The following is a 23943-nucleotide window of genomic DNA, read 5'->3' as shown; positions in this document are numbered from 1 at the left end:
AAAGATTCTGCACTTAACCTAAGCAGTGAGCATAACTGCTCTTGTTTCAATGGTACATTAGCTGACAAAGTAATCTTCAGAAATGGTGGCTATTAATCTCTGCTGGTTTTCTATAAGCTCTCATGCCCTGCTCCCTTCCAGTTGCCCAGATGCAGGCTGTGTTTGGTGGATGCTATCAACATTTCATCAGGCCATATGCAGTAACTCCACCTGCATCTGTAAGTCTCATTCCACCAGAGAGACAGAGCAGAAAACACTGTCTGTGCAACGTCTGCCTCTGACGACAGCACTGCAGTGAGTGTGGCTGCTTAGAAATGAGCTGCTGTGAAAACAGCGCCTCTGGGATTGCCAGACTCTAGATTTTGATCTCACACTGCTGTGGATCCCAAGTAACTCCACATGAGGCAGGGGTTTATAGCAGCCAGGCTGTGGGTGCTATCAGACCTCGGAAACCTGCAGCTGTTTTTTTCCTTAAATTCTGCAACCTTATTGCACCTGCTAGTCAAAAGATAAGAAGCAATTTCAAATTATCCCATATGGTGGTCATTTATATGAAATGTGTAGCCCCAGCACTGTTTACATCCAGCCAGATGATGCAGCAATACCAAGAGCTGTTCCCCTGACTAATTATTCTTTAGGATCCAGTTTGGAAGGGGACAGTCTTTACTGATATTCCTACTTTATCTGGTAATCTGGATGACCTAATGCAAAACCCCTAATGCAGGTTAAATGTATTCTCTTGAAAGCCTTCTTCCTCTAAGACATGGCGTTCTGCAAAGGTAACACTGCTTATCTGTATCCACTTTGTTCTTCTCCAGTTACCCAAGCTCTAAGGATTCCTGAGGTCACCTCTCTGCAGTTTGCACTCTCATGAACTGAATTGTGGATTATGTTCATATGACCTGTGGAACAGCTTGCACTCCTTTTCCAGAGATTGTAGGGAAATACAGGAAAGCATCACAGAATCGCAGAATAGCTTCAGTTGGAAGAGACCTCAAGAGATCACTGATGCCACGTAGAATAACAAGGCACCAGAAAGGAAATAAATGACAATCTTTGTTGTCATTTAAGCAACATTAGCATCACCAAGTTTCCCCACCACAGGTAGGCCTGCCTCTGTCAGACCTGTGGTCAGCCAGCTTACTGCAGTCCAAAGTGAGCTGTCCTTACATAGCATTATATTTTTCCATAATTATTTCTATTCCTCACACACAGATGAAGTGCTGTGAAAGCAAAACACCAACATAATGTCTCACTGCTACAGTTCCCATGTAACCACCAAGCTGCTGAGAGACAGAGGGAAAAGAGAGGAAAGCTGGGATGTGTCTCTGCAAAAAACAGTGCATTCCTGAGTTGGTTAAAAGATGAGAGTTAAGAAAAAAATCGCTGCAGTAATAAACAAAATAATAAAACAAACAAAACAAAGTGGTAATCAAGATAAGGTTAAGAGTCAAAATAACACAAATGCCAGATGCTGTTTTTCTGGGGGACAAAGAAAACCTTTTGAATTGTTGGATCACTGCATATCTCCTATGTAGTCCTATTTCACGTGACGACAACAGCTTCCCAAGAAAAAAAAATCCCTTTTTCAGTTGATATTGTTATCATATCCCAATCAGAAATGTACTTTCAGAAGCTAAGGAAAAACAGCAGTAAAATCAGTATCTTGCTCCAGCTTTTATTCTCAGCGAAGGAAAGCTCCCATCACACACACCCTTTCCAGAACTTCAGTACAGTCAAATACTTTAATTTTAACCTCATGCTATCTGCCAGCTGAATAACAACATCTGGGGAAATCCTTACTCAGCCTAGTATCTGAAGAATTATAGGATTAAGCTCAAAACAAGCAAAACATTGCTGTACCAAGGCATCTGGGGAAATGTCACTGTGATCAGATCCTCAATGCTACAGTCACAAAAAAATAGCAACTTGTCTTTAACAACATCACCTTACCTGAAAGCTGAGTCACTGTTGATGCCAAGAGACACAGAAAGGGGCACCATGTCAAGATTTGAGTTTACAAAATTTGCTTCAGCTGTGATCAACTCTGCAATTGAGGTTTGCTCATAGGAATGGAAAATCACTTATGTGCAGGGTTACTATCTCCTTACAGCCTTCCCCAGAAGCAGGACTGAGCCATCCTTGGGTGCTTGGCTTGGACACACACTTGGACAAGGACACAGGCAGAGCAAGCCATGAACTCGTGCAGCCCAGCCTGCAGAGAAAGAGGTCTAGACTTGTTACACATCTTTACTCTTTAGATCTGTCCTCAGCGAGTTCCTGTTTGTATATGGATACCCAGCAACTCTCTGCTCTTGGCTTAGATATTGCCATGCATGTGTTTGGTATAGAAACACTTCATACAACCATCAGGCACCTGTGCACAGTCATACAAGTAGCTGTTTTTAATATTTTTTTACTGATCAGGGGGTAATCTTGTAATCTTGGCCTGGCAGAAACATTTCTAAACACTATCCTGTGCCATACCTACCAGAGAGCTCTATTGGAGCACCTTGTCTTTCCATGACTTCTTCAGAGGCAGTCTTAAAGAGAAGCTATATGAAAACAGAAGGATGAGGTCTACAAATCTTTATAGCTCTGTATTTAGCTCATAGATGGACAGTGGAGTGGATGGCAGTCCCAAGAGAAGATGTATGATCTGCCTACATTAAACTGCATCTAATTTTAAAAGTGCCTCTGAGCATCCAGCCACTGTGTTAAAGCTTTGACACTCATACATTATAAGTTTGGCCTTACTCAACATAGAGGGAGCACAGCCAAAAGTCAGAGAAAACAGATGCCAGAGATGCAATGGCTTAAAATGCTCAAGATATGGATGACAAAGGTTGAGACCCAAAGGATATGAGATTTACGGAGACATTTCTAAGGTCTTGCTGCAGTGTATGTGCAAAGAATCATAGAATCATAGAATCACAAGGTTGGAAAGGACCAACAAGATCATCCAGTCCAACCACCCTCCCATCACCATTGCTACCACAAGCACTAAACCGTATCTCTTAGCTCCTCATCCAGATGCCACTTAAACACTGCCAGGGATGAGTGCCTGACAGCTCCCTGAGAGAAAAAGTTCTTCCTTAAGTCTAACCTAAATCTCCTCTGGTACAACTTGTGGCCATTTCCTCGGGTCCTGTTTGTTGCCTGGGTGAAGAGGCCAAACCCCTCCTCACCACAACCTCCCTTCAGGCAGTTGTAGAGCACAATGAGGTCTCCCCTGAGCCTCCTCTTCTCCAGACTGAACAATGCCAGCTCCCTCAGCTGCTCCACATAGGACTTGTGCTCCAGACCCCTCACCAGTTTTGCTGCCCTTCTCTGGACACGTTCCAGGGCCTCCATGTCTTTCTTGGAATGAGGGGCCCAAAACTGAACACAGTACTCGAGGTGCGGCCTCACCAGTGCTGAATACAGGGGATGATCACCTCCCTGCTCCTGCTGGCCACACTGTTTCTAATGCAGGCCAGGATGCCGTTGGCCCTCTTGGCCACCTGGGCACACTGCTGGCTCACGTTCAGCCGAGCATCAACCAACCCCCAGGTCCCTTTCCTCTTCACAGTCATCCAGCCACTCAGCCCCAACCCATAGCGCTGCATGGGGTTGTTGTGGCCAAAGTGCAGACCCGGCACTTGGCCTGGTTGAACCTCATCCCATTCATCTCAGCACAGTGATCCAGCTACTTCACCATTCTGTAGCTGAGACTGTACTCAGCAGAATAAGTGGAGATTTGTGAACTAAGTGGGCTGTGGGGCCAGACAGCCCATGAGAAAAAAACAAAACAGGCTGCTAGGTTCATGGGAAGAAATGTGGAAGATTTATAAAAAGGTGCAAGTCATGTCCATAGGACCTCTTTCATTCAATTCTGCTCATGGTTCTTGCGGTACAGTATGACCTGAAGTTCCAAAACCCAGTTGAAAAATGTCAATCCCCCTCAAGATACCCACAGTGCATTCCTCAAGCATGCATTCAACAGGCTGAGCAGGAAGTCATTCAAGTTCTCCATTTCTTAGAAATGCTCCAAGATTAATGTCCTTTTTCCACTGGACTTCTCCAGCCCTTTCACAAATTCCTGCACAATTGTTTTCATGCAGAAAATTAAGAGACTCAAATGAGTCCAAGCTGGGAAAGATGGACTGGCGCAGAATGCAATAGAAGTCTGAAGAGACATTTCCAAGCAAACTGGAAAAGACAACTCCTGCAAACATGGATCTCAATGTTGGGCTGTTGCAGCGGGACCTACAAGCCCAGCCCTAGCCTGTAGAACTGGCATGCAACCCATTATCAGTGTAGGGATGGCCTCCACCCTCTTTAGTTTGCTTCCAGAAAGATCTCACTTTTGGCAAAAAAGGGCCAAGAGAACAACAAAATGGCTCCCATGGCTCAAAAACATGACTAGAGAGATAAAACCGAAGGAGTTGGAATTGTTTAGCCTGAAGTAAAGAAGGATGAAGAAGGAATGACAACTGTTTTCAGCAGATGCCTGGGAGCAGGTGGAGAATCTGCCAACAGAGTCCTCTCCAAATGAGCTGCAAGCATCTGCCAGGAGCTCCAACGCTGATCTAGGCTGAGGGCCAGATGGGTCTCAGTGAAGCCCCTGCATGAAGCCGTGTGCCATGGTATCTCCCCTCTATCCCACCCTGCAGCATGCTCAGAGCTCCTGAAGCCCAGGCAGTGTTCCAGGACCAACCTAGATTCATAGGTCTCATCTAATCCCAAATATCTGCATTTGCCCAGAAGGGCTGATAGACAAGGCCCTGAGCAATGTGATCAAGCTGCTTCAAGCAAGAGATTGGAGTAGAGACCTCCATAGTGCCTTTCCCACCTAAATTATTCTATGGAGGAAGCAAGAACAAACAGGTTCACCAATGTAACCCAAGATTTTGAATCAAAGCCAAGCCTGGATTCATGCCTTTACCTCTCTAAGTGAAGGTTTTACATGTGAAAATGCTCTGGCTCGAGGCAGGACACCCCTCTTTCCATACCTTTTCCAAGTGGGGATTTTCCAAAGGATGCAAAGCTATCAGAGTCCCATACAAAGCAAACTGAAACAGGCAAAACAGATGGGCTGGAGTGTGGAAGCACTTACAGCAGATGGCACTACAATATTAAACTAACATTACCGTATGCTTAAGCCGTGGCCTGGATTGATGCTGATTGCAGAGCCAGCCTAGTGAAGCACACAGATGAGAAGCAAGCCTCGTATTACTAAATCACCCTACCAAGCATCCCCTTCCCATAGGAAAATGCCTCACCAGCAAATCTCTCAACAGCAGAGATGTGCTAACACAATGCAGACTACATTCTGATGAACAAAAATCATTCACAATAACATGAAGACTCTCGCAGATCTCTGCTGGGAAACAATCTCTTGAGAAACTGCAAAATCAGCTTCTCTGCAGCAAGAAGCAGAGGTGGACACAGAAATTAAGGGGAAAAAAAAACATGTGGCTTTGTGCATGTCCACAGTGTGACAGCTCTCGACAACACAGGAGGGCATGAGGGGTCACCCTTGTAGGTATCTATCCGGATTAATATTACAGTGGTACTTCAAAAGGCAGAGAAATCAGGATGTGTTATAGTAGGGTGGCATCAGCTGCAGTGTAGAAGACAGCATTTTAGATGCTGAATTTTATCAGACTGTTTCTTGGCTGGAGGCCTTCCTTGGAGCCTGGGTCCTACCAGCTGTGCCATCTAGTGTGTGGGCTGCAGCATAACTGCAGCCCCAGGCTGGAGTCCCCCTTCTCCTGCCATAAAACAAAAAAGGAAAATAAACATAGAGCATCCACACTTCTTGCTCTGGCTACTGGAAAAGACAAACACATCTGATCTTCCTTCTCTGTGTTCGAATATTTAAAACAAAAATGAAATTGTGTTGGCAACCGTCTCCCCACAAAACTATACCAGAAGGGCTCCAAATCCTGATGGAATGGGCTGTGTCCAGCACTGCAACCTTTCTGACTGTGCAAAAAAGCAAATGTGCCTGACTAGCAGCTAACAGCATGGGGATAGCTCTGTTATTACAATCTGTGATACTGAGCTCCAGTAAAAAGGAGGTAGGAAGTCACTGCCCATTTTTGTTATTGCCACTGGATGGCAACAGACATTAAGCAGAGACATTGAGTTATCACTGTGCAAACCTCACATCCATTTGCTACTCTCTGCCTTGATGGAATTACAGTATCACACTGCAAAATAGTTCATACTTAGACGTGAAGCTGGTGGCTATTTTTAAATTTCATATACCTGGCTGTGAGCAGGCCAAAGGCAATAGAAATACCTAAAATTGGGTGTCAAAAGCACAGCTGTGTGAGTCTAACAGCTTCATTCGATCCACTAATTTTCCATCAAGCTTCAGAAATGCAGAAATGCAGAAATGAGCTTGCACTGCCCTGAGCTCAGGTGGAACTTTGTGATGGCCATAGTGAGGTCAGTCCCCACATGCACTCCAGAAACATTATGAAAATCATTCTGTCTTAATGGTGGCATGTGGTGGTGGACCAGCACTACCAAGGTGACATGAAACAAGGAGGTAACATAAACTCTGGAAGGTTGTGTCTTCTGTCTAAATAGTGTTGTATGTTGGTATCCTCTTTATGATAGACATTTATAATTAAGATAATTCTCTTAATGATTTGAATGACATCATTTTGCTGCACTTCCATTGAGTGGCACTGTGCCATATCCCTCTTTTCTTACCACTAGGTCCATGCCAAATGCCTGGTGTGTGAACCCAAGTTGGCATATGGCATGTATTTAATGCCTCTGTTGAAAAACTCTGCCAAGATCTCAGGTCAGTGCTACAAAGGCAGCCACTGTCCCCTTGGATGTGCTCTGCCTTGCCATTTTTCTGCCAGCCAATCCCACTTCAAGGTCACGCAGCCTGGGGAGACACAAGGGGAATGGTCTGGTTCCACCAGGCCATTTAATGTGCCCCTTCAGTTCATCTCTGAAAAACAGCTTAAGTGTTTCATGTGAATTCATGTCAGTTCACAAGCGAGGAGGTAAATTCTTCTTTCCCAGGTCAGGAGAGTCCCATATTCAATATTCAACACATAAATTTAATTGGTACTCAGACATAGCAACCTGTAGAGCAAATACCATGACAGGAAGGCAGAGTAAACCAGACACTGCAACCATTCACATTTCATACCTTGAGCCCACTTCTCCCTACCCTGAAACCTGCTTTAAAAAATAACACAAGATTTAGCAATAATCTTCTTGGTAGACTTTATGTTTTTGTTCTCCTTGTCTCTGACACTGGAGCATCATAAGGGAGAAAAGCAGAAGCTAAAATACAGTTCTTGCACATCACCAAGCAGTAATTAGCTGTCTCATATCTGTCCTGGAGGAAACCTTCCTGCCACTACAGACCTATGGGAATGTAGATAGGAAACATGGACATGCTGTGATACGGGCAAAAGTCATGCATACGGGGATCTTCTATGACTGCCACATGGGAACAAGCCCCTGCTAGCATCAGTTTAAGCAGTGGCAGAAAGTAGAGGGAAAAGTTAGGCCAAGAACTCCAAATAAGATCAAGAGAAACTGGATTTGTACTCTGTGTAGGTGCACTGAGTTCAGCAAAGCTACAGCCAGATGAAGTCTGGCATTTTGGATTTTGTGTTGGGTTATGCTTTGAGTTCAAAGACACTTGTATGGCCTGGAAGAAAAAATCTCTCTGAGGAAACAGACCTCTTCTAAAGAGAGGTTGCAAGGCAGCATGAGGAATTTTCCAGGAAAGCTGATCTGTTAGCAAGGGTGCATGTCCCTGCAAATTGTACCGGGGCCTGAAAACTCCAAATCACAGTACAGTGATATTAGCTGTCCTTCTGTATTGCCCAGGTATTTCCCAAAATCTAAGATCTTGAGTTGTCTGCCTAGTGCAACTATGAGCATTTGATGTGATTGCAGGAATCAGCAACCTTGCAGAAACCACACCTACATACTGCAGGAAGGCTGTGCAAGGGAAATTCAATCAGACCTGCAGTTTTTAGGGCTTGGGCAGGGCCTGGGCAAAGCCTTGCAAAAAGGGAATTTGGGAACAGGGAGAGAAAAGATGGAGCTCACTAAGCAGTAAAAGAACTAAGAGATACACAGTGCGATGCTGTGTGCTCTGAGATCTGGCAGGAAAACATACTAAGGAGCAATAATGATGTTTGTTATTCAGCCTATTAATGTTATTAATTCATTATCACTAAGAATATCAGTATTAACATATCTAATTGCTCTGCAGATCTTGCAGTAGGCTCCTCAGCACATTGTGCATGTTCAGGCTGCTTCCTTACCATACCTGCATGCTTAGGTTCACAGTACTAGATAAATCAGATGTAAGTGTGCCACAAATGTGCCTGCCACATCTCCAGGCCATCATGTGGTCAGTGGACTGCACAAATATGGATGGATAAAAAAGAAGACTGGGGTTGCCTGAACTCTATCCAGCGTTTTGTAGGGAAGCAGCAGCTCTCTGCATGCCAGCCTCTGCCAGGGGCACAGCAGGCTTGAGCAGCCCCAACGTTCCTTTCTGCTGCAAATCTAGGGACACCTGCTTTGTCATGGCCATAACCAGCTCCAAGCTGTGGCTACCCAATACCAGTAGCATCCTCTGGTCAACAGTGCAAACATCCTCCCTGCAAGAAGCAGACACTTCCCTCTCCTCCCCCTTCTTCCCAGGTAACAGTGATAGGACAAGAGGTAATGGCACAGAGCTGTGTCAGGGAAGGTTCAGGCTGGATATTAGGAAAAGTTTCTTCTCAGAAAGAGAGGTAATGTGTTGGAAAGCTGCCCAGGGATGTGGTGGAGTCACTGCCCCTGGAAGTGTTAAAGAAAAGGATAGATGTAGCACTGAGAGACATGATCAGTAGGCATGGTGGGAATGGACAGGGGTTGGACTTGGTGATCTTAAAGGTCTTTTCCAACTTATAATTCTCAGTAGCATTGCAAAAGTCTACAAAAACATCTACATTTACCTTTCTGCTTATTTAAAAACAGCAGTAGAGGCAAAGACAAGGGGCTTCTTTTTCCAGAGTCCTTGGAAGACACTTTACTTTGGTTAACAACAGTTTCTTCAATGGGTTTCTTCAGGATTATTCTTTCCTTCAGCTCCTCAGTGCTGACAGCAGATGTTGGAGGCTCAGAGCTTACTTTCTGGGCAACAGAAGAGCATTTCAGGTAGGATGCAGAGTCTGCCAGGTTCTCCCTGTTCATCCTGCTCTCCGTTGCTTTACTAGCTTCATAGTCCAAGGCGCTGGCACGTGAGCTATTCTCTTCCTTGATAATGTCCATCACCATGGGCTTCATGAGAGGGGAGTCCTGCTCCCTCTTCGGGCTCTCTTCAGAGGCCGATGAGGCATCACAGGATTCAATTATGAGCTCGCTATCGAGCTCAGCCTCCCGCTCCTCCCGCAGGATGCTGTACTGGATGGATGGGGAGGCAGGTGAGGGAGGGGGCCCTCCGATGTGGCTGAAGGTCATGTAGTTGGAGTGCAGCACCTCCTCAGCAGCCAGCGGGTCCTCCGAGACCAGTTCGATCTCTGAGTCCCCAGACTCCGCACTGCTGGCTTCGTTATCCAGGGGTGAGGGGACAGCGGGGTGCCCAGGCTTCATTTTCTGCTCCTGTTTCTCTGCAGAAACAGCTGGTGACTGCTGCACCTCAGAGGTCTCGAAGGAGAAGCCTTTTGCTTCCTTAATGGCACTGATGAGCTCGTCCTCTGACAGGCTGCCTTTGCCCTGTGATTCTGAGCCTGATGGTTCTGTGCACAGAAAGATAGGGAAAAAAAAAAAAAAGGGAAAAAAATTAATAAAAAGTGGTATTTTCTGGCTGCTTAGGCAACAAACAATAGATTTGACACTAGCATAGATCCCTCTAGAAGAGCTGGTAACAGGCAGAAAGTCACTTCATCTGGTGTGACTAACAGTTATCACAGCTTGTCCTCATAGGTTATTTCCTATATTATAAAAGCAGTATCATTATCATCAGTTAGCAGGGGAAAAGCTGAGGCACAGAGGTGATGGTGATCTGAGCTTGGTCAGTGGCTCAGCAGCATGATTTGTAGCAGGAAAATAACCAGTCATGAGGAACCTGGTGGTCAGAGAACCAGTGGGTTTCTGACAGTCATGATTGTAATAGCCTACGTGTAGTCACTAGTAATGTAAAGCTAATTTCTGAGGTTGACTTTCTGGGGTGTGGGGAAGTGACAGTGAATTCTCTGTTTGCTTTTATCTCAGCTATGTTTGAGAATGAGATCCATTTTCCCACTATAATTCACTAATATTACTCTTGTTTGCCACAACAATGAAAGACCAACTTGTCACCAAAGATTTGAAACAAAATTTTCTCTGAGGCTAAATAACATTTCTCTGCGTATTCTATCTTACTGTGGAGGGAATAATAAATATTATATAATAAATATAATATATAATATAATATATAATAAATATATAATAAATAATAATAAATAAGAAAACAAAAAGGTTGGTTGGTCAACCAGGGTCGAGGAAAAGCCCACATCCCATATGAGAAGGAAATCCCATACAGGCCTTGCACCTGTTCTGCTTTCCTGAAGACCTCCTTGTCAAAAGGGGTTTCATCATGAAATAAAAAAGAAAGTAAAATTGCACAGAGTGTTCATGAGATGTGAGGGCTGCAGCAGAAAGTGCATGAGCAGCTGTCTCAAAGAAGTTTCCACTGATCATTCACCAAGCTTCAGGAATCCCAGACCACAAACTTTGTACAAGGCCAGATAGGCCAACTGAACCATAGGGTGCTTTTCCCATTGGATCCTGAGCCTTCTAACTGTTTCATTAGTGGTAATTAATGCACCAGTCTTCCATGGTTCATCCATCTACCATTTGCCACAAGGCAGCTTTCCCCTCACATTTCACAGGTCTGATGCAGAGATCACAGAATGATAGAATTGTTTGAGCTGGAAGGGCCCTTTAAAGGTCATCTTGTCCAGCTCACTTCAAAGAGGGACGCCTACAGCTTGAGCAGGTGCTCAGAGACCCGTCCAGCCTGGCCTTTAATGTTGTACTAGGGGATGTGGTTTAGCAGGGGAATATTGGTGGTAGGTGGATGGTTGGACTGGATGATCTTGGACGTCTTTTCCAACCGTGGGGATTCTATGATTCTACAATTCTACTGTGTCCTGCTGAGAGATGGGCAAGAATTACAACCCCCACTATAAGGCTCAGCAACTACAAGGTTCAGCCACTACAAGGCTCAGCCACACACTGTTCACCTGCTGCGATGAGATTCAGTTATCTAGAGCCATTCAGTCCTTTCACAGCCGCCAAGGATGGCATAAATAATAATTAGTGCCTGAAGTTCTTAATTACTTCTTAGTACAAAAAGTGTAAATCGATAAAAACTTGAATGCTGCAGATGTAGCGTGTGATATCACCCAGCCAAATAAAAGAAGAAAAATGGGATGCTTTAAAGCTAATTTATTTTCTAAAGATTCTAACTAACACAGGCTGTTAAGAGTTGATGGGGACTCCTTTTCTCTTCTTTTCTGAAGGGTGCACAAATGCATGCACAGTTCTGGAGGAGTTTCACTCAGTGTGTCAGTGAGGGTGAAAGTCCCAAACTGCCATTTTATGGGAATTCCACCAGACTTTTACATGCTCCTAGAATTCATCAAAGAAATGAACATTCTGGCATGAGGACACTCAATTTCAGTGAACAGGGTATTGATCCAGGATGCTGAAATTTAATTTCAAGTTTGAAAATTCTGTTTCCTGACAGAGAATCTCATTTCTTTTTATAATGCCACACTGCTTCCATGTTTTAACGGTGAACAGCAGTGTATAATGTAGGAAATGAGGAACAGACATTATACAACACTGCAGTAATCAGATGATAGGGAGGGATTTTGGTGCCTTCCACCCCCCCACCCCCAGCAGTAGAAGCCAGCAATCAGCAGTCTTTATCAGAAATTGGCCCTTTGTCCCTCTGTAAATGAGATGACAGCATTTCCCTCGTCAGCATTTTTCCAAGAGCAGCACTTTCACCTGAAAACAGTGCTCATCTTTAACAATTCAACCCAATGTTTTGCAAGGGCAAAAAGGCATTAAACAGCCATTAAAATCTGAAAAAAAAACCACTCAGCCCTTCACAGCACCCTCGTCCTGCATCCCTGTGGGTAGTGTGGTCAACTGGGATCACTAACAGATCCCAAAATCATTGACAATACACCTGATGGCATCCTGCTGACCACCAGCAATGTGAAAAGCTACAAGAGCAGAGCAGAAACACCTCCACCATGAACATCTGTTATCATCAGTGATTCCACAGTGACTGCACAAATGCAGACCTAACATTACAACCACAGAATCACAGAATCACAGAATGGCCAGGGTTGGAAGGGACCTGAAGGATCATGAATCTTCAACCCCCCCGCCACATGCAGGGCCACCAACCTCCCCATTTAATACTAAACCAGGCTGCCCAGGGCCCCAACCATAGGCTGAACAGCAAAAAAGACAATGGTGACAGTGTTACCTGTGCCAGAGGATGGGGGTGTGACAGAGCCTGGGCTGTCATCTTCTGGCTCTGACACTGTCACTGTGGGTACCACCTCGTGGCTCGGCTTCAAGCCAGATTTGGGCTGTGTGAGACTTGCCTCTTTGCTGGTGGCCTCTCTGGCCCCAGGGGTCTCAGTTAGTGTGATCTTGACAGGGGCTGTCACCACAGAAGTGTTGTGCTGGTCTCTAAACCTTTTGTCTTCAAGTGGGTCTTGCTCTTTGGGAACCTTCGTGGCTTCTGAAACTGTTGTCCTCTGAGGTTCAGCAGCATGGCCAGATCCGATGGGTGTTCCTCGGTATTCATCAATAAGGTCTGGGCTCTCATCTTCCAAGTCTGGATCGTGTTTTTCTTGGTACTTTATTTCTTCTGGTCTACTTATGTCCATGTATTTATAACCTTCCACTTTCATGGGATCCGCTAAGGTTTTGTCAACCTCAGCAGACTCTGCAGGTGTCATCTCAATTCCCGAATCCAAGCTAAACAAGCCACGAGACTCAAACCCAGTCACATCTTGAACGGGATGCCCCAGTGCATTAAAGCCTTCTGTGCTGCCTGAGCAGGGGATGGGGCTGTTCTCCTGCTGGTAAATGCCTGTGAAGTAGGTGTTGTCCCGAGGAGTGGTGTAGTGAACATCTGAGATCAGGGAGGTGTAGAAGGAGCTGTCGGCCCCATTGGCTGAGCTGGAACCATAGTCAAAGAGGTGTGATGAGGCCATGACACCTACAGCAAATCATAAAACAGCACTGTGAGAAGACAAGTACCAGCATGTCTCTGCCTTTCTGCAAAAAAAACCCCAACAAAACAAACTTCTGGGAGTTGTAGTTCATTCTTCTCTTCTGAGACCAAGAAACCAGAAATACTGACAATCCACAGAATTGCAGCATTCACTCTTTAACACCCAGTAGACTACATGATGTTATGATGTGGAATAAAGATAAAAAAACCATAAAACCATGACACATGCCCAGAAAGCCACACCACATTCATTATCTATGTTGCACAGCAGCATAAAAGCAGTAAACCTTTACACATGCCACTGCATCATTTCCATGCACTGCCTTTGATTTCCTTATTGCGTTTTAAGTTTCTGGGGATGTGGCTGAATTCATTATAAAAGGGAGCCACTCTGCTGCATCACCAGAGAGCACAGTTCAGCAACAGAACTGCAAGATTCTCTCAGTGGAAGCTGGAGGAGGAGAGAAAAGCGTTCATCAGGATGTGAAGGAGTTGATGCCCATAGGATCTGCTTCCTAACTGTTAGTGTTAACTGCTTACATGCTGGTGCACACAGCACTGGAGAGGCCAGCTGGCTTTCTCCAACCTCTGCTCATCACTCTGCAAGAGATACGCTGTTCCTGATCTGCTCCACACGTGCAGTGTCCTGGGCTACCAATCACAAGGCAAACTAAAGGGACACTGCTGTAGCTGCAATGTCAGAAGCTGCAAGGTATCCGTGGAAATGCCCCTGAGCTGCTTGCAATTATTTTCTTTCCTCTTTGCACACACACAACAACACCATCTTTAAGTACAGGTCACAATTACTTTTGTCTGACTGCCATGAGGTATATGCAGCACTCCTCAGCATCTAACCATAGGCTTTGTTTTATCACACAGCCTTGCTGGATTTCACATGCACAGCCCAAACCCTGCACAAAGGCAGACAACCAGCTCCCTTGTTCCTTTTTTTTTCATTGCTCATTGCAAGCAGCACAAATTTCTCTTCCCCAGACTGGAAAGGCACACTCACTCTTTCACAAAGGGAAACTTGGTAACACAGAGAAAAAGCATTCTGAAAGTGCTATGTGTGAAAAAGTCACTTCCCCTTTTGCTTATAAGCTTCTCCCAAGTACTGGAAGGCTGCAGCGAGGTCTCTCAGAGCCTCTTCTTCTCCAGGCTGGACAAGTCCAGCTCTCAGTCTGCCTTCATAGGAGAAATGTTCCAGCCCTCTAAGCATTCTCCTGGCTCTTCTCTGGACTCACTCAGCCCTACATCTTTCTTGTGCTCAGAACCCAAGCCTGGATGCAGTATTAAAAAAAAAAAAAAAAAAAGCAAATTCTAAAATGATCAGCAAGTGAAAAAGGGACAGGCTAATTTTCTTGCAAAACTTTTCTTGCTGAGCTTACTTTTTGAGAATTATTCATGAACAGGTTTGCATTTTCACAGATGTGTTGGTTAGCTGAAATTATTTGATGCACTGTTTATGCCAACAAGTTTCAGGCTGTTGAACTGCTGACTAACGACTACTTTCATAATTCATTGTTTGTGCTTGGCTACTGAAATCATGGGGTTTTGGAGCTGCCCTTTCATTAGCTGATTCCCAGGTGCCTCCTGGGCCTGATCCAAAGCCCAGTGAATTCACTAGAAAAAAAAAACACTGATATCGAGTGGATCAGCAACACGGATCAGCTCAGGATGGCGGTGCAGCCTTGGCTGCTTTGGGTGCTCACAAAAAATGCAGCAGCAGCAAGCAGAAACCACAAGAGCTGACTTCAAATGGACTCATTGATCACGAGCCTGTTCTTTTTTCTTTGCAGTGTTTTTGCAGATAATGGTGAAATGGTCCATGCGAGTCCAGGTGCACATGAGCAAGCAGGGTTTGCAGCAGCAGGACAGAGGGATCCTAACTAACAAGGCAACTGCAGAACCAAAAACTCAAAGGCAGCTGAAATCATCTAATTACTGGGACTTAATGCAACTCTGTATTTCCACAGAGAATAACTGAAAGCCATTGCTAAGTGTCTCTTAGTGGGGAAACGTGAATGCATTGCTATTAGGCTGGTTATTAAAGACATGGAAACCTGTAGAAGCTGAGCTGATTTTTTGCTGAAGAATGGAGCATTCAGAGCCCAGTGATTAAGCAATGCCTTCCCTAATTTTAAGTTTATTTAGTTCAATATCCGTGGGAAGGAGAAGCCTTGAATAGCTTTGGTAATGGATGGCAGGATCAGCTCTGAAGTTACCCTTGTTACAAAGGGTTTTTTAAAAACTGGATGTCTCTCAAATGTGCCCAAAAACCTGCCTGCCAGTTCAGGTAAAGCCAAGCCATTCAGAGCTGGGAGCAGCAGTTGTGTTTGCTAGTAACACGAGCCCTAGGGAAATCATTGCACTTCCTGCAACCCCCAAAGAAGTAATGGGTCTGATTCCAGCATTCTGAGCACAGCTGAGAGCTCATTAAGTCGCATGCAATTTCATCAATTGTAAAGAAATTCCTCTCCCCCCTTCTTTTTTTTTTTTTTTTTTTGGAAAACAATTGCTTTCTTTCCTCAGAATAAGTAACTGAATGCTCCAAAGATCCTCCCCTACAGCGTTTGAGTTTAGCAACTGACACAGCACAGTAAGTTAGAAATGATGGGTTCATACAGAGTAACTCTTAATTTAAGACAAGCAGCTGAAGACTCAGATCAATGAAAGCTGCAGTGCTCCAGCACATTGGAAGAGGAGCTGGGATTAGGTTAGCTGAGGAGTTGAAGCGAGGATAACAGACAAGAAAAAGAGCTAATTTAAATGAAAATGATGGGGTTTTTTTTGGAGTATGCTCCATCTTCTTCAAACTGATCACTTCAGAATATGGTGTTCACTCAATTGAAGTCATGTGAATAAGTTACATGCTAACCTGCTTTTCTCAACCTTCACATACAGCTCTGATGACCTTCTGAGGCACGGACAGATGGATGCAGAAGGACATGGAATTTGGTCTGTAGAACAGCTGGCAACCCCACAATATGAGGTTCAGTATTTATTGTGCGTCAGTGCCTTGGCTCAGAGTTATTAATTTCTCCAAAGAGAAGGAGAACTAATCTTTAATTGGATGATACTCTTTTTACAGCCTGGAACTGCACCAAGGAGAAGAACTGCACCTTGAGGAACCCTGGTTTCCATAACCTTTTCCAGATGAAAGCAGAGCAGAGTTAGAAGAGCCCTCCAGCAAATTCCTTAGGTCTTTTGACAAGTTGACTCTGAGAGCAAGCAGGAGAAAGGCTCCACTACCTCAGCCTCAATGCAATGAAGGTTGTAAATGTGATCATTTACAAGGCAGAGGTAACAATGAAAAAGTCCCATTAACAAGGGGACTTCTTCTGTGTGACTGGCCTAAGTGATGCTGCAGGGTCTCTCAGACACCAGAGCAAGTCATCACTGGGGCTTCCTCTCTGATGGCCTGCATAGGTTGTGCTTACAAATCAGCAGCTCAGCTTCCAGCCTCTCCATTTTCATGTTTCAGATACATGCATTAGGTTGGATAGGTGGAAAAATTTCTTCTCAGAAAGAGTTATCAGACACTGGCACAGCTGCCCAGGGAAGTCACCATCCCTGGAGGTGCTCAAGAAACATGGAGATGTGGCACTGAGGGACGTGGTCAGTGGGCATGGTAGGATGGGTTGATGGTTGGACTTGGTGTTCTTAGAGATCTTTCCCAACCTTAATGATTCTATGATATAATCTTTCTGCTTGCTTCCCCATATACAAAAAAAGCAGTTATTAAGCAGTCCTGCCTCTTCTGTGCCAACCTTGCAATTTTAACATCAGCCACAAGTAACAACCTTGGTTGCAAGTCCAACCTCAAACCTTGATGATGCTGCAGAGATTCCCAGACATCCTTGACTGGTACTGCTCCCAGCAGGGGTGAAGGCAGCTTGCAGTAGGGACAGACATTTCCCAGCCTCATGCCAAATCATCCAAAACCTTGAAACCAGCTGGGTAGAATTGTTTGAGTTAGAAGGCACCTTTAAAGGCCATCTGGTCCAACCCCCCTGCAATGAACAAGGACATCTACTGCTAAGTCAGGTTGCTTAGAGCCCTGTCCAGCCCGATCATGAATACCATGGGTACCCCAGGAATATTTGCACCACTTGGAAGCCACACTCTCAATTTTACAAGGCCCTACTCCCTGAACTTCTAACACAAGACTTCTAACCCAGTGTCCAGGCAAACCTCACAACTGCTTGAACACTTGAGTGAAAATTTAAATGGCAAGTGAAACCCAAACTTCTGAGAGCTCATCTATCTCCTTGCCAAGTGCAGCATTACCATGCTGCAGTGATTTAACTTCAGTAAGTCAGCTCTCAGCCTCCCCTGGATTAACCTCTCTTGATAGCCAAAGCCAGCTGTCAGCCCTTGAGCTATCCTACCTCCAGATGTTGTAGGTTTGATGCACAGTGCTGTCCTGCCTCCAGATGTTGTAGGTTTGATGCACAGGGCTATCCTACCTCCAGATGTTGTAGGTTTGATGCACAGGGCTATCCTACCTCCAGATGTTGTAGGTTTGATGCACAGGGCTATTCTGCCTCCAGATGCTGCATATTTGATGCACAGAGCAGCAGGCTGCTTGTAACACAGCTTCTCTGAGCCTGCAGCCCTGGCAGCAGGACCAGCTCTTCCTAGCTGCCAGGAGATGGTGCTCCTTCTTTTAGCTCAGGAATTTCAAAGCCAGTTCATAGGTTGGCAACTTCTTTTTCTCCAAAACTCTCCCTAATGTTGGGTGAAGGAAGAATACAGCTCTGCAGGGCACAGCATTTGCAAACAGGAACGGCCAACCTCTCAAAGTCATCTTGGAACTCATTTGCACAATAGATTCTACAAGAAAACTGCACATACCAGAACGCTCCTATCTCCCCTGATTCAGTGCATGGGTCCTGAATGTCCTAGGGCAACTCAGAGCAGCAAGAGGGCTGCTTGCACCGTCTCAGAGAAATTAGTGATATGTTTTGATGCATGTAAAACCCTTTCTGTGAGTCAATTTACAGAGGATTTGAGATCCTGCAGCCTCCAGCCCCAGTGCCTTGGCTGTCTGGTAAGCCATCATACCAGCCACCAGATCCCAGGCTCCCCTCTGTGCTGGGATCCCAGCTTCCAGAAAGCTTTGGCTGCTGAAGATGAGCACCCTTTACTGACTCACCATTTTCTATGAACAGAGGCTGGGGATGATGGCAAATTGCTGTCAGGATCCTACCCCTGGAGCCTTCAGCATTTTGGAGATCATTGGTCTGGGAGATGCCCAGTTGAGATGCTCCCCTCCGCCGCCAGCATCAGGTCCCCACTGTATTATACAGAAACATGGTCCTGCTGCATAGCTTCCCCAGACCCTGCCCTGGGGCTCATCCTGCTGCCCCAGTAGATCCCTGACTTCTGAAAAGAACAGGGGAGAGAGGATCAGGCCCTGGCTCAGCTGCTCACAGCCCTGCCTGTGGGAGGGACATGTAGGAAAAACACTGATGAGCTTTTAATAACATTGAAACAGATCCACTCTGGGAAATGCAGGACGTGCTGTGCTGCAGCCCCATCATCCTGGCAGGCCATTAACAGTATCTTTTGTTGTTGTGGTCTCTGCACTGCAACACCAAGCATCTCCCTGTCAGCACTGCCCCAAACAAACACAAAGCTCATCTCTCACATGTTGGTGAATTGCTGCCCTGGGTACCCCAGTGTACCCCAGACCAAGCCAAGCCCAACATTACTGGTGAGGAGCAGGGCTTGGTTTGGTGATGCTGAATATCCTTAGACCCATAAGCATTCCCAGAGCTCACTGGGTCTGATGGGTGCCCCAAAGCCAACAGGCAGGCATGCACTGTGAACTCACAGTGAGTCAGCAGTTCCCATCCCCATGCGCTTCTTTGCTACACAGAGTTCCAATCTGACCTGGCAGCAAAACCCAGTATCAGGTCCATGACAACCTTCCCCTGTAATTTGGGCAGCATGAAATATCACAAAACCAAAAGATGAACTCTCAGAGTAGTATAAAACAATTCAAAACTCACATGAAGTTTCAAATGCTCCTGCTAGAAATACAGCTGCAACAGATCTTCATAATCAGCAGAAAAGAATACAAACATCACTTTTTAATTTTTAACAAAAATCAGTTTCAGGGAAATAAAAAGTGAGATGCTGTGATAGTATCAGCAGGCGTAACGTGATGGTCAGTAGGGCTCAGTGATACTGAAGTACTGCCTAAAACACAATCAAATGTGCTTTGCTAAGGTTTATTAAGCCCCACTTATGAAAATATCCATTCCCATTTCACCAGACTCACATTTCCCCTGAAAGGATCAAACTTCACCAAGTCCAACAGATAAATCTTCCAAGCCCTAAATGAGATAGCACCTAAATCACACTTTCCAAATGATCTGAAATGAAGCCCAACTCTATCTAGATCCCTACCCACAGAAGTTGCTCAAAATTTGGATGTGTTTGGCTAAGTCCCTTTTCTCTTCAGATTCTCAGATATTTTAATTCCGTTTCAAACATGACTGAGGAGTTTGAGCTGTTCACTGCTCACATCCCCAGCCTGCTACATCCTGGTCATAAAATCATGAAATATCCTGAGTTGGAAGGGAACTGTATGGATTATCAAATCCAATTCCTGGCTTTTCACAGGGCTACCCAAAAATGAGACCAGTTGGTGGCTCCCCAAGCCCAGTCCAGGCTATCCTTCAAATCCCTGCAGAATCCTCCTTTCCCTGGCCAGCCTCTCCCTGTGGCTCTGCTTTGAACCCCCCTGTATTCTTGGCTGGCTCCTAGACACCCATAAACTCAGCTTCCCTTGCTTGCTGCAAGGCAGTCTGCAGTGGTGTGGCTGCAGGTTGAGACTCAGCCTGGAAAAGGGAGAAATATCAACTCTGGCTGCTTACGACGCCCTGATAAAACTGGAACAGAAATCATTGCCCTACAGCTCCAGGCTCTTTCATGTGTGGGAAGGGCTTGATGGCAAGGAGGTAAGAGCTGCTGCTGGAGAAGGAATGGTGCTAAAGTGTCAGTCCTGAAGGAAGAGAGGGATACACACATTTTGAGGATTGCTGAGTTCTCTCTGTGCCACACATGCCTGTCTGCATGCGTGGCACATCTCATGGAAATTCAGCTGTTAAAAATGAAGAAAAAAAGGAAGAGAGGATCAGGCCCTTGCACTTGGGCTTGGCTCGCTGTGCCCCAGGCCTGGAGCACCCAGCAATGTGAATCTTACAGTAAGACAGGGTGACAACTGCAGCAACATTCAGCTGAAATCACTGAGGGCTCTCAAGGGGAAAATTAATTTTGTGACAATGCAGAGTACCTACAGCAATGTCTCAAGTACAGAAATTCAGAGAGAAAACCAGCTACCAGCCACTGAGGTCTGGGGCAGGGCAGGAACAACTCCACAAAGGCAGTACCTACATGAAGAAGCAGGGGAGAGAAGTACAAGGCCCTAAGAACCAGCAAATAGAATCATAGGATGGCTCATATTGGAAGAGATCGCAAAGATCATCAAGCTCCAACCCCCTGTTGCCAATCACTAGAACAGGCTGCTCAGGGCCCCGTTCAACCTGGCCCTGAATACCTCCAGGGATGGGTCATCCACATAGAGATGATATGGTACTGGCCATAAATCACTATCAAGTCTAATGCTCAAGGAAAAGCAGGGAAATCCGTGTCAGAAGACATGGTAGCATGAGGTTGATGGAGGCAAAGAGCAAAGTTCCAGAATCCCTATCTTGCTTTTCACCCAAAGTTTTCCCGTTGCAATTTGACCTATGCCAATATGGGAGGACCAGTATGTTTTGGTGAATCCTAGTTTTGGCACTGACAGAAGTGTTAGAAGAAAAGACACAGTATAGCTTCAAGTAGGACACAGAATATATAACATCAAGGAGTGAAGATATATGAGCAGCTTCAGATTGCAGAGGTTCTGCTGAGGCAGGTGAGGCAGCAGGACCAGATCCAAGCACTAATGTGGTTTCCTTGTACATTAAGTGATTCCCCTCTATTTCTAGAAGGTGAGGGCACCAAGAGTGCATCTCAAAGTCAATCCAAAAGTTTTCAAAAGCACACTAAAAGTTAAAGCTCTCACAATAGCGCAGAATATGGGACAGAGCCACTGTAGTCATAAATCAGCATCAACCTCCTGGCTCCAGCTCCTGCTTAACAAGACTGAGCCAGATGTGCTATAACTAATGCCATGAATGTCCTTGCCTTCAAGGTCTCTTCTTTATTTACCCGCCACCATGTCTCTTCTCCTGCAAATGATGAGTTTATGCCAAGTAGAAGCAGGAGAACTGTTCCCCAGACATCTCAGTTCCCTGAAGGACATTTTCAGAGTCTCATCCCATCTGTTGTTCTGCTTCGAGAGCAGCAGATACAGCAACAAACCCCCCCATCCCCTGCCTGTGGATACATGACACCTGGAGACATCAAAAACGTTTGCTCACCCAGGAGAACAGCCAGCAAGCTTGAAGTCTCTACTTAGAGCGGAGGTGTTACTGGGGAGCACTGCAAAAAGGGACTGAACACCTTCCTGAAGGCCCAGGTTAAGATCCTTCTCCTTCTTTACGCAGCAGCTTCATCTCTTTGGCAAAGTCATGCCTCTGCTTTCTGCAGGGAGAGCCAGCTCCCTGCAGTCAGGGTTAGTGGCTAAATCACAGTTTTCTGCAGATTTAAAGAGTGGAGGCTGTACTACTGAAAGCTTCTGAGGTCATGGTGGAGCAACCTCGATTCAAACCATCTATTTGCTGTAACATGCTGCTAAAGCAGGAGGGAGGCAGTAGCTCAGTGGAAATGTTGGTGCTGGCACTGCCATCATGAAGAGCAGGTGATAATTTCCCAGATCACAGTGCTTTGTGCAGCTTTCCCAAATCCCTGCTGCACAGGAGGAGTGGCTGCCAGGTACCTACAGAGGCCACAGGAAAGGCAGGAGCAGAGGTTTTTCCCCTCGCTCTTCTCCGTGGCTCCATCGCTGAACAATGTGTTCATCCAGAAGCAGCTCCTGTGGTTATTGCACACCTCAGCTGCAAATTTTCTACTGACAGCCACAACAAAAGTTTAACCTTGCCAGCCACAGGGAAGTCTGTTTTCCTCCAAAGAGCCCCTTCCTCCATTAGAGGGTTCAAGATGCCAAACCTGAGAATGCCCACTTGGCCTCCATCCTGACCTGTTCCTGTGCAGAGAAGGGTTCAGATCCTGGTCTACTAGGGGGGATAAGAGAAGCTACACCAAAAATTTTTGGATACTACAAGTCCAGGTGTTCCTGCATGGGGACCAACTTCTCACATGGTTTAATAGTGATAGAATAAAGGGGAATGGCTTTAAACTAAAAGAGGGAAAACTGAAGTTAGATGTTAGGAAGAAATTCGTTACTCAGCAAGTGATAAGGTCCAGGGCACAGGCTGCCAAGAGAGCTGGGGATGCTCCATCTCTGGAGGTGCCCAAGGCCAAGCTGGATGGGTCCCTGGGCAGCCTGAGCTGGTGGGGGGCAAACAGACCATGGCAGAGCATTGCAGCTCAACAATCTTTAAGTTCCCTGCCAATCACAGAATGGCCTGGGTTGAAAAGGACCACAATGCTCATCTAGTTCCAACCCCCTGCTATGTGCAGGTCGCCAACCAGAAGACCAGGCTGCCCAGAGCCACATCCAGCCTGGCCTTGAATGCCTGCAGGGATGGGGCATCCACAGCCTCCTTGGGCAACCTGTTACAGTGCCTCACCACCCTGTTGAAAAACTTCCTCCTAATATCTAACCTAAACCTCCCCTGTCTTAGTTCCAACCTAAGCCATTCTGTGATTCTATGGCAAAAGATGAATGTGTGACCTCCACAGTGGTTCTCCTGCTTCAATCACTAATGTCAGCTGCTTTTGGGAGACAATTACACATGAGATGCACAGCTATCATGAACAAGGGCCTTTCCACTCTGGTAGATACACCTGGTAAAACGATTCATCTGAGAAGAAAGCAGCTTTTATATCAAATGCAGGACAGGACAGCTCTGCAGATATTGCTGATTCATCTGCAGATTTGTGTCAAAGTTACAAGCAGTGATAAAGAGAAATAGCTAGTACAGTAAGAAGGCTTTATCTTCTTTATTTTTTTTTTCCCCTCTTGCTATGTTTTCAAAGAGATAGAAGGGGAAAGCCAGAAGACTTTTAGGGCAAATGAAGCATTATGTACCTTCTGGGAAAAGCCCATTTTGAGAGTCTACCACAGTGAGTGAGCCAAAGGGCATTTGGAAGAGAAGCACATGATCACTAGCTAAGATTAAGCAGTAGGTTGTGCTAAAAAAAAATTCTATTGACCTTCTTGCCAACAGGCTTGGTGCTAAGAAGCAACAGAAAAGCAGTGATTGTGAGACAGTTCAATTTCCACTCTATTTTCAACACTCAGCCCTCTCTGGTAGTCAACTCATAACACACATATAGACAAAGTGTTAATGAGGAAATCGAGGCACAGAGGAGGAAAGAGGCAGCCCAGGAACAGACAACAAAAGAAAGTAAGAGCTGATGGACTAGTGGGGCAACATAAAGGAGAGAAGATCCCACATAGGGATTGGCAGGGCAAGAAGAGAATCCCAATCCTTGTCTATAGCTTGTGCTCTGGCACACATCATAAAATCGTTGAGGTTGAAAAAGACCACTAAGATCATCTAGTCCAACCATCAACCCATGAATGAACT

At 45.5% G+C, this 23943-nt stretch overlaps 1 protein-coding gene across 4 annotated transcripts in view; it reads right to left on the bottom strand.

The window, feature by feature from the left end:
• RTN1 (reticulon 1) overlaps nucleotides 1-23943 on the bottom strand; it is a 116998-nt gene that overhangs the window by 29801 nt on the left and 63254 nt on the right. For all 4 annotated transcript variants that reach the window (XM_031605345.2, XM_090141849.1, XM_090141847.1 and 1 more), the window contains 2 exons: nucleotides 12512-13255; nucleotides 8979-9761 (listed from right to left, as the gene is read on the bottom strand). In XM_031605345.2, the coding sequence (XP_031461205.2) occupies nucleotides 8979-9761; nucleotides 12512-13250 (1522 nt within the window). In that variant the 5' untranslated portion in view covers nucleotides 13251-13255. The remainder of the gene's footprint in view (nucleotides 1-8978; nucleotides 9762-12511; nucleotides 13256-23943) is intronic.

The sequence above is a fragment of the Phasianus colchicus genome, chromosome 5 (genome assembly GCF_987193195.1).
Source record: "Phasianus colchicus chromosome 5, bPhaCol1.hap1.1, whole genome shotgun sequence".
In the NCBI taxonomy this organism is placed as follows: Eukaryota; Metazoa; Chordata; class Aves; order Galliformes; family Phasianidae; genus Phasianus; species Phasianus colchicus.
Note: the sequence above shows the minus strand (reverse complement) of the source record. Positions and strands in the feature narration are given on the sequence as shown.